At 38.0% G+C, this 11,508-nt stretch overlaps 1 protein-coding gene across 1 annotated transcript in view; it reads right to left on the reverse strand.

Annotated features, from left to right (window-relative positions):
- Positions 1–8,410, reverse strand: part of wdr11 (WD repeat domain 11) — a 54,244-nt gene extending 45,834 nt beyond the window's left edge. Inside the window, exons 1-5 of the mRNA XM_034898325.1 lie at positions 8,176–8,410; positions 6,722–6,833; positions 3,052–3,205; positions 2,675–2,848; positions 2,138–2,339 (exon numbers count right to left, since the gene is read on the reverse strand). Of these exons, the coding sequence (XP_034754216.1) occupies positions 2,138–2,339; positions 2,675–2,848; positions 3,052–3,205; positions 6,722–6,833; positions 8,176–8,261 (728 nt within the window). The 5' untranslated portion in view covers positions 8,262–8,410. The remainder of the gene's footprint in view (positions 1–2,137; positions 2,340–2,674; positions 2,849–3,051; positions 3,206–6,721; positions 6,834–8,175) is intronic.
- Positions 8,411–11,508: the final 3,098 nt, after the last annotated feature.

Here is an 11,508-nt window from a genome sequence, read left to right on the forward strand (position 1 = left end):
TTGCTTTGGCACTAACACACGGCAAAATACTCGTAAGAGCAAATTAAGTTTAACCTTATATCAGGCTGATCTAAACAGCTCACGTTACTGTATTGTGTGAGCAGTTAACTATCTTTAACATTATATGTGGCGTTTTCTGTAGCCGGGTGCAAATTTTCCAGCTAAACAAGTTCCTTCACACGAATATTTTGCAGAGACAGTGTCTTTGCAGCCGGAGCTTAGCGCCGCCCAAGACAATCGTGATTGGTTTAAAGAAATGAAACCATAAGGAGCCATATGTCTGCATACCTAGTATTTCTACTATATTACCTCAACTTGCTTTATAATGAAAAAAGATATGGACATCCCACTTTTTACAACATACTGTACATAATGTATATTAGATTTCTGGAAAAAAATAAATATAATATTGTGTCCATGTGTGTTTGTGTATGGACAACAGGCATGCTTGTCTGTGATAAAAGGACCAAATCTGTGCTGGTTAACAACTAGATTGATGGATGCCTGATGAGACATTAATGTGCATTTTACAGTACTGTTTTCAAGATGTTTCTGATTACAGAGTCCTGTTTAAATCCCCATCCCCCCCCCCATCACTCAACCACAGGCAGACAGAGCCAGAGAGGAGAGATACTGTAACACTGATAAACCCCAAAAACTGACCTACAGACAAACAGGCAGTGGCTGACTGATGCAATACGACATTTTCCAGAGAAATTACACAACGCGTGAAAGGTGAACGAACAACGTGTAACATGAAGACACAAAGACTGAAACTGACACGACAAGAGAGAATAAAGAAAATGAAGATTAATGGCGTGTGTGTAAGTAGAGCTGGTTGAGAAGGTGGACAGAAAGGCCTGGGTGCCGCTGCTATAAATAAGCATGTTCGACAGGCGCAGCCGCCCAAGCAGGAACTGCACATCAAACAAGCCTTTTGTCACTTAAAAAAAAAAGCATTGTCACAAGTTTGTCACTTAATGGCGTACAAATTAGGTAAGTCACTACTTATTTGTGAGGTGGGGCATTAAAAGGAAGTGTTTGATTTATTACCAGACCTAAACTTAATTGATATGACCTCAAAAAAGCTGAATTTAAACTTGATCAAATTATTACCAAATCATGACGGTTGACAGTTGGAGAAGAAAAACAAGATCAACCACAAAATTAAAATATGATCCAAATTCTATTATTATTCTCACTAGAGTTGGGTGGTATCCAAATTTGGATCCCGTCAAACCTCCTCCCTGTTTTACCACGGCATATGGTATTACCGTGACTAATTAAACATAATGGCGTAAGGCTGAGACGGCGTCACCAAACTGTTAGCTCGTGCCTACGCTGTTCAGAAACTGAATACCAAACACTGATACTGCAACATCTCTCCCTTCTCATTAGGGAGGAACCCCAAATGCTGAAAAACTGCAGAAGTCTTCTTTGAGACCACGTCACTCTGTGGGCGACTTGCCCTCCTTCTCTATCTCTCTCTCTCTCTCTCTTCCACACTGTCACTTGATGACAACCACACATAAGCATTTTTAAGCATTAAATACATTATATTTAATATTTAATCCTTGCGCATTGCATTTTTTAATGACGTATTGAAACTGATACAGTTACAATTTTTAATATACCGTATTACCCCCCACCCTAAATCTCACATATCGGAGCCTGTTATCTCATCCTCTTACAGGAACATCAATTCAGATAGATCCCTCCATCAACAGACACACTGTCACAATTCACTTTCAACATGGCGGTTAACTTGTTGAAAAGGGGAGAGGAGCAACACAAGTTACAGAAAGAAATAAAGAACTGTATTATTTGGCATTTTAACGAACGAAGATGCAGACTGGCTGACCCAAACTGTTGAGAGCTTTTCCAAACAAATGGCACGGTATTGGGCTACCTTTTAATTCTGTATTTCACTATCTATCTAAAATAAACTTTGGTTATTCAAATAAGAGCAGCAGAGGACATGACATAATTAACTCATCATGCTTTCAGGTGAAGAATCACCACAGGTCAAAGATGCGTAAGAACACTTTGTAGCTGAAGATGCTCTAAGCCTGGCAGAGCCTGACAAATTTGAAAAAGGATTTGAAAAATGCAATCAATTAAAAACATTAAAACTTACGTGGGTTTTTCATTGGTGATGAGCACTTTGACCTTGTTGAGGGCCTTCTTGGCGCCAGTAGGGACCGGGGCAGTGGCAGGGGCAGGTTTGGTGTGGGCGGGGCTTGCATGGGGGCTGGCAATGTAGACCTTTTTGCCCGCACTGCCCGGTGGTTTGGAGTGGGAAAAGTCTGTGATAAAGACTATTCCTTCACTGGTCAGCACTGCCAAAAAAAGAGTTTTTTTAAAAAAATGCTTTAGTTCAGCTTTCAGTACTTTGTATCGTCACATGAAAAACTATCAATTTCCATTTTTCTCTGCTTTATCCAAAACAAGTGAAGATGTTTGAGAACGGATGCGGAACTGAATGGCATGCATCTCTCTAGAGGTGGCGTAGTCTCTCTGGTAAAAGCAAGCTTGATGAATCATAAATATGAGACCTTCAGCTAAAATACAAAGACATGACGTGTATATGTGGGCTAGAAAATGAAAAAGTGAAAGTTAAGTGAATAAACTAAAGCTGAGTCAGATTTTTTTGGAAAGTGTTTTGTGCACCTACATGCCATGTTGGAGGGGTCAAAGGGGTCAAAAGAAAAGGAGAGGATGTTCTCAGCGTAGCTCTTCTTCCATAGCTTGGTGCCCGTGTCTCCGTTCCACAGAACAATGTAGTTGGGAGGGTGGATGGCTAACAGCAGATCATGAGACGCATCCTGATTCCACAACCACTCCATGTCTGGCAGAGAAAGAGCAGAGTGAGACGGAGAGGAGAGTGTGGGAAGGAAGAGCATGGAGGTATAGTAAGTGCCAAGAGAAAGGTAGAGAATGATGACAAGGGCATCTTAATGAAAACAAATTTCTCCTTGGCAGTGCTCTGCCCGGGTAATATCAACTTCCTGCACAAAACTGATGGACAAAGAATCAATCAAAATCTTTTACCCTGAATAGGTTTGGAGTGCTCCTGGATCTCACAATGGACGGTGCCGCTGACCACATCCCACACTATGATCTTCCCTGAGGCATCTCCAGAAGCCAGCCGCAGACAGTAGGGAGAGCTCACGTTGTGGTAATAGTTTTCCCTGGACCATTTCACCTACCAGACACAAAACATATACATGAGCTGCAAAGATCATCGGGGCCAACCCGCCCTCCGTTCATGACTTATACTCTTCTTAGAGTCAGGAAACGGGCAGAAAACCTGACTGCAGACCCATCTGGCCTCGGACACAACCTGTTCCAGCTCCTCCCCTTCTGGCAGGCGCTACACAGCACTGTACGCAAAACCAACAGACTCAGGAACAGATTCTACCCACAAGTCATCACTCTGATGAACAGCACACTTCTTACTCACAGTGCCAGGTTCAATTCTGGTCAATAACCCAGCAACACTGTCTCTAAACAGCACCTGTTTACTGGTTCCACTTATTTACTACTTATTTATACATCATTCTCATATCTCACTTATTATTTATTTACTATTTACTCATCATTCTCATTCTCCTATCGCACTTATTATTTGTTTTAATCTTTTCATCATTCTCACTCCCTATTCCAGAGCTGTTCATAATGTTTATATTCTAATATAATAACATACTACTATTTATCCCAGTATCCTTTGCACTGTGCTCCCCATTTAAATAATTTTTATTGAACTCTTCATTGCACTATTGCTTCTATGTTGTTTCTGTTTAGAGTATGTATATATTAGTGTGTGTATATATTGTTTGGTTGTTTTGTATGTGTAAGCGCATTGTGAGAAACGATGCTCCAAAGTATAATTCCTCGTATGTGTCCTCATACCTGGCAAATAAAGCTGATTCTGATACTAATGAGTGACTGGGAGTCACTATGGAAACATAGCAGCGATTCCACATTTTGCCATCTGAAGTAGAAGATGATGACTTTGCCTGCACAATCCTCCCCATCAATCATCTACCTAGAACAGGTCCTGTTGCGTGTTAGTGCGTTAACAGGTTTTAACTAAAAACTACAGTCCGTATAATTTAAGTCAGAAAGATCCAGAAAACTGAAGGAAAATGCAGACCCTATAGGTAACACACACGACTGAAAGGCTCTATACCTAAAAAGACAAATGACTGTGTGAACAACTTGGCGTTTAAATAATTGATTATGTCTGTGTATTTGTTCCTGAATAGACATGCTCTTTAATTTGGCAACTTCTTTTTTTTTTTTTTTTTTTTTTTTCATTCAGCAAGCTTTCTTGAGTTGGGATGGGAGGTGAGGGATGGCCTGCTGCTGGCGCTTTACAAGATTAAAGTATGCTTTGGAGTGAGTAATGAGGGTCTGGGATTGAGCGCAGACACTGATAATCACCGTAGAATTTATTGCCCATTATTTACCCTCCTATAAAACACACAAACGCACACACAATAGGACTATCCATCAACACAGCAGCAACCTTTATCAGTGTTGCTTTACACAGTGAAGCAGAGCTGAATGTGTCTGCTAGAGAGAGACGAAAAGAACTCAACTAGGTTACACAATGCTAACATTAATACTGGCTGGTAACACATTTATCCATCAGCAGGTGTGTAGTGTATTGTTAGTTTTTGAAATGGAAAGCACACATTCTGCAAGAAGCTGGCATATACAGTGGCTTGCATAAGTTTACACATGCTCCATGCTAAAGCTGATTAAAAAGAAGAAGAAAAAAACACATTTTGGAAAATTGATCTTAATACCCTAATTCAAATGATTTAGGAAAACAACCTTTTAAGGACACCACTTTTCTTTGTGAATACATAAAGTATTGTAAGTAAATAAATGTTCTTCCTGAAAATACAGGGGGCATAAGTATACACACCCCTATGTTAAATTCCCATAGAAGCAGGCAGATTTTAGTTTTTAAAGGATAGTTATTTCATGGATCAGGATACTATGCACCTTGATAAAGTTTCCTCGGCCTTTGGAATTAAAATAGCCCTACCCCCCCCAATCCTCACACTATACATAGAGTTAGGCATGGTTATAAGTCATTTAGCCTAATAGCTGGATGATTTGCATTGAGAGAAGATCCAATGGAAAGTCCCCCATGCCTATTTCTATGTATGGTGAAGGCTATGTGATGATGTGTGGGGGTTATTTTAATTCCGAAGGCCAAGGGAACTTTATCAGGATGCATAGTATCCTGGATCCATGAAACAACTGGCCTTTAAACTAAAAATCTGCCTGCCTCTACGGGAATTTATCATAGGGGTGTGTATATGTCCCCGGTATTTTAAGAAAAGAACATTTATTTATTTACAATACATTATTTATTCACAAAGAAAACTGGTGTCCTTAAAAGGTTGGATTTTGAAATGTTTTTTGAATTAAGGCATTAAGATCAATTTTCCAAAAGATGTTTTTTAATTCCTCTTTTTATTCAACTTTAGCATGGGTGTGTAAACTTGTGCAAGCCCCTGTATGTAGAAGACCTACAGGATGACATATAGTAAGTGCTTTGGGGATAAATAAAGCTTACAAAGCATTCTTCACTTCACTGTAAGAGCAACAGGTAAAATGAATGTTTTTGTTTTCATTAATCCGGTATACAATGAACAGACTGGGAAAGAACAAAATAGAAAAAAGAACGGAAGAAAGTATCCCAAAACAGTTTCCTAACCTAACATGTTCTTTCACATTAAGTAGACCAAATTGTTTGTTGTGTTTACAGCTTTACACTAGAGCCCGACCGATATATGGGCGGGCCGATATTATCAGCCGTTTTTTAATTTTTTTATATATATTCATTAATTAGAATCATATATAATGAAAAATAAATGATTATGATAAATTAATATTTCAAAAATAAAACAAAAATGGACGATCAACCATGTATGAGCGTTGGTGTTGCATAGTTTGTCCACCAGAGGGCGCTCTACAACACGCCTGTTGGCAACACCATTTATTTTTATGTGGTTTTTTTCAAAGGATTTTAAGTCTCATATCTGAAGTTTTTATTTTTATATATTCTATTCATCAACACTTCAATATATGTTGATGTTCCTCTGTTCTGTTGAGAAAATAAAACATTATTATTATTATTATTATTATTATTATCATATTATTTAAGTGAGAACTCCTAAATAACTACAAAAGAAAATTTGTTTATGTTTTGTTACGCGTTTCTGGATTAAAAAATATATATATATAGCGGCCGATATATTTCGGAGTATCAGATCTTTAAATAACCAAATATTTGTATTGGCTTTAAAAATCCTTTATCCGTCAGGCTTTATTTTACATAGATATCAAATTCTATTTCTTAGCCTATGGAGCAGAGCTGCAACTATTCCTCATCTATTGGTTAGTCAATTTCACTTCAATTGATTAATTGTTCCAACCATTTAAAAAATAAACATTTGCTGTTTCCACATTCTCAAATTGGTAGATTTGCTGTTCTTTTTTCTTTGAGAGTCCTTTGGGCTTTTGATGGTTAGAGATAACTTGGGCTGTTGGGAAATGTGATGGGCATTTTTTCACAAGTTGTTGACATTTAGTAGACTGAAAAGATAATATTTTTGAATCAGAAAATACCCAAAAGCATAATCGAAAATAAAAATAATCGTCGGTGATAGTCACAGCCAAGTTTACAGAGAAAACTCACCTTGACCACGTTAGCTTTGTGCCTCTCCAACACCTGGATGGTCTGAGACGTCTTTGGATCGATGATGAGAATACTGGAGTGACATCCCTGAGCTATCAGCCCCTGCCATCCCCTACAGACAGAGACAAGGATAGAAAGAGGAGAGTCACTGATAGAGAGGAAAGTGAATTTTGACGCAGGTGTGAGAGATCTGAGATCATTGAGCCAAGTGCACAAGACCACTCAGTATCTAGGCTACATCTATCGTCACCTTTGAGTGTGCATCGGGGTTATTATCCTATCATACTCAAAATTAAATTGAAAAATTGAAACTAAAACTGATTGAAATAATTGAAACTATTATAACCTTGGTGTACGCAGACTACATCTGCATGCATGTGTGGATGCTGGACGGAATCCAGGCTGCACAAAAATCACCACTCAATTCCACTTCAAATGTTGAAACTTTAACATAAACTGATTCTGTTTTTGTACATAAAGAGCTGATTCCCCTCACATCTGAAAAAAAGTGTGTGACCGCAAAACAAAATCGGAGAATAATAACAGGGAAAATTTAAGAGCTGCAGGTGAAGACTACAACACAAATAATTACATATTTACCATATCAATCACACGATGCCTACCTGCCTGAAGTAAATAATAATGTATATTTGATTAATCCTGCAAGGGGGAATTACAATTTACACTCTGTTGAGACTACACAGGCCTGAATTACACACACATACTCAGTAACTATACATGCAATAAAAGGAGAGATGTCAGAGTGGGGGGGGCAGCTCATGGAAAGGCGTCCCGAGCAGTTGGGCACTCAGTGCCTTGCTCAAGAGCACCTTGGCAGTGCCGTGCCCAGGAGGCGAACCGGCACCTCTCCAGCTACCAGTCCACCACCATTCATTGTTCCGTAAGGGGACTTGAACCAGCGACCCTCCGGTTCCCAACCCAATACCCTACTATAGGTGACCAGTGCAGTGAGAGTTCTTAGTATTGAAAAAAGAGCATATACATCATTGTCAGCTTCATGTGGACTATGTGGAATTAAACTTGGTGCGAAGGTAATATTACTGGACGTTGCAGGCAATGCAATAAATTAAAAGGAAGGAAGATACATCAGGCCCAGCAAGCTGTCACATCATATCACATCACATGACACCCTAAACGTTGCACTTATGTGTGTTTGTTGAGAGAAACATCTTCAGTATCAGCACCATATATATATATATATATATATATATATATATATATATATATATATATATATATATATATATATATATATATATATATATATATATATATATATATATATATATATATAACTGCGATCTTTTGAGGCAGCAACGAAAGGGAACAATTTAATGAAACACATACAACGTAACTAGCAGTTTCGAGCGTCTTGAACAACAGGACCAGCTACAACATAATGCTAACGGAAGCGGTGCAGTAACGCTACTCACCAGTCTACAGCGGTTTTATTCTGTAAATTAAGAGTGCCAGTCAACGTCCGAGCCGCGAGTTTGATGTTGACAGTGTATGGAATCATTGTTGTTGATCAGTATTTATGCTACATTAACATTTGTTGAGCAAATGCTGCTACAACTTTTTAGCTTCTGTCCTTCGGCTCCGTCTAGAAGCCTAACAGGAAGAAAAACAGTGTTTCTAACTGGAACGCCGTGTGGGAACAAATCCCAGTGTTACAGGGTTCCACCAACGGCGCCTCACTTCTGTCACTGTAACTTAAATGTTATTTAAAATAATACATTCTTTTAGAATGTCAAGTGTTTTTAAGAGAGCAAAATTGAATTGTTGCATTTTGAATTCTACATTGATGTGTACTCACTTTTTTCTTTTTTTTCTTCTATTTTTCACATCCAATAATGTCATGACAGTCAAGCCACTTTGAAAGTGAAAAGTTTAACTGGATTTTTATATTAAACTTTTTTAAGGGTTAAGATGGTACACATCTATTCTTACTTAAGAACTGGGAAATGTCATTGTTTCATCTTGAGCCAATGTTTGATTAAATGCCATGCCACCAATTAAATCCAAAATATAATTACTGAAAATATGCCAAATACTCTGCTTGTTTTTAACATATTATACGAGCCATTTTGCCATTTAACACAATGAAGTAAACCTTCTAAATTTGCCAAAAGAAAACACCAAAAAGAATTATTTACATAAATGGTTTGGTTTTTCCCATCATTTGAATTTGTATTGTGTCTTAGTAAATGTTTAACAGCATCTGATGACAACCAATTATCCCAGCAATTTAGCTTAGTGATTTAATTTGTCCCTTACATGACTACCATCATGGCACTTATGATCTTATGCTCACTGAGTGCAGAAGAGTCGGAAATATTGGAGGGACCCCAGGCGGTTCAGAGTAAGCGTAGTGCAAGCAGCAGTTTCCCACAGGAAGGTGTTAACATCATATTCTAGTCCCATGGACTTGAAAGTAGCACAAAAGGAAATAGTTTGAGCAGTGAATGGCTTAAGCAGTGAAAGGCTGCAACTTAAATAGAAACTGCCTTACAAAACTGTCGAAAGTTCAAATTGTCAAAAACATTCCGCCTTTTATTTCATGGCACCTGTTCCCTGCAGTCAGACAAGCTGGCAGTGGAACACCCAGCCGTGACTCTGGCGAGAAACACCTGTAACGTCCTGGAGGACTTTTGATTGACTTCTTAGATCTCCTACACAGTCTTTATCACACATATTCAAATTGTTGCAGTCAGATATTTCTTTGTGTTGTGTCATGCATAACCAAATATGAATAGGCAAAATTTCATTTGAGACTTAAAAACAACATCTTGAGATTTTTGGGCCTAGATAATGTCAGATTATGACATTTTGGCAGAAGTCAGCATCCAAGTTTGAGATTCTTTCTTTTTTTCTCTCTAATTAGGGCAAAGTTTTCAGCACAATGTAAAGAAAATACAGAGTCAGTGCATACGTGTAAATGAACAGAACAAGGACAGTTTTTTGTTCTGATTTAATGACTTGAAGAAAGCTTTACAATTACCAGATGACAGCATTTGTTTGATTTTCATGAAACCTGTTTGAAAAAGATGGTTTCCGTTGTTACAGAAAAGAGTGTTGCAGAGAAAAACACTGACATGGGAGGTACGTTTTTTTACCATCATAATGTTCAGGTTACCTTTTCATTTTCTACTTTCTTCCACTTTTTTCACTCATGGCTCATTGGTTACAAATGCAGCACTGTTAATGATGTTTTTCATTATACACGACAATGGAAGAAAATATTGTTTTTAGGCAATTTTATTCAGGGACTTGTAAGAAAACATTCACACTCTGGATTTTAACTTCCCCACATACTGCATTTACACAGTGAATGATGTGGTAAAATCATTCAAATGAAATGGTAATTTAGATTCTCTAGACATATTGTGATAAGTCCATATGGAGATCCAGGTATACAGAAAAAGAATTCAAATCTTCTCACATTCCCTCCGTGGCAGACAGACCAAATTAACACATTTGTGTCAGGTTATTGGAATTTTTTTTTTTTAACCAATCTCATACATTTCTTTTCCGATTTGCATATTCATTGTCAATTGTCGACATCTCATGTCTTTCAAAATCATCTTATGGTCATGGTTTTCTGCACATTCAATATACACACATAATCTGTCGTGTTCATCATCATTATTGCAGGCCGGCTGTCTTTAGGAACACAGATATGAGCTGATATAGAATTATTAAACTATTTCTCACTCTTCCCTGGAGCACATGTCTTTAAACTTCACATAGGCATGGCTGTTTTCTATAAGATTACCGAAGTTGTGAAAAACGTTTTGATTGGTTATGACTCTAATACATCGTTGGTAACTGTGACACAATCTGAGCAGCTTCAACATCAGCAAACTAAATATTATTCAGGAATGTCAAAGAAAGAACAATATCTCATGCATTTTGTCTTCAGTTGTATAAAACAAAAAGAGTTTAAAAAATGTATACCTTTATTGATTCAATTGAAAATGAAATCATATAAAAACTAAGTCAAGTGCAAGCTGTTAGTTCCTTCAATTTACTGAATGCTATAAAAAACTCAGTGTCCTCATTTAGGATGCCAGTGGCCTGAGGGTGTTAGCCCCTCCTGAGCCTCTCAGTGCCGGATCAGTGTATCGAGCCTTCTTCCTCACCTCAACAGGGAGGAAAGGCTGTTGGATTGTTATTGATTCTACTAGGCTTTTTTCTTGAAATGCCTGTGTAAATATCCTGTAGGCAGGCCAGGTAGGGAACCGCCTATTGTACAGTGTGTTCAGCCAAACAAACTGTGCAGGTCCTTTTAGGTGCTGTTTCTGTACCAGGCAGTGCTGCTCCCCATCAGGACGCTCTCAATGATGCAGGAGTAGAAATTCCTTAGTATCTGAGTGGATACCCGGCATTGTACCAAATGGTTCATCAAATAGAGGAATTGTGGAAAATCATCTACTTTGTATGACTGAATTAGATTTATGTCAGAGAATGTGAGAACAGTGTATAAAGGATCTTATTCAGGCATTTCTCATTTCAGTCATTTTTCCCTGTTAACCAGATGCATTGGGCCAAAGGTAAGACTTAAAAAAAACTACAGATTTTTTCAATACCTGTTACGATCGAAACAAAATCTTTCTTTCTTTGGAGGAAGAGTAGCCAGGGGGTACACAGATATAAAACTTACATTGACTTTCTCATTTGAATTCATGAGACCACCACCAAGCTTCATTCCCAAAATGTCAAAGTGTCCTTTTAAGAATGATGGGTGTGGGTTGTCCTGGTCAGCT

Source organism: Etheostoma cragini, chromosome 17, assembly GCF_013103735.1.
Source record: "Etheostoma cragini isolate CJK2018 chromosome 17, CSU_Ecrag_1.0, whole genome shotgun sequence".
Taxonomy (NCBI): domain Eukaryota; kingdom Metazoa; phylum Chordata; class Actinopteri; order Perciformes; family Percidae; genus Etheostoma; species Etheostoma cragini.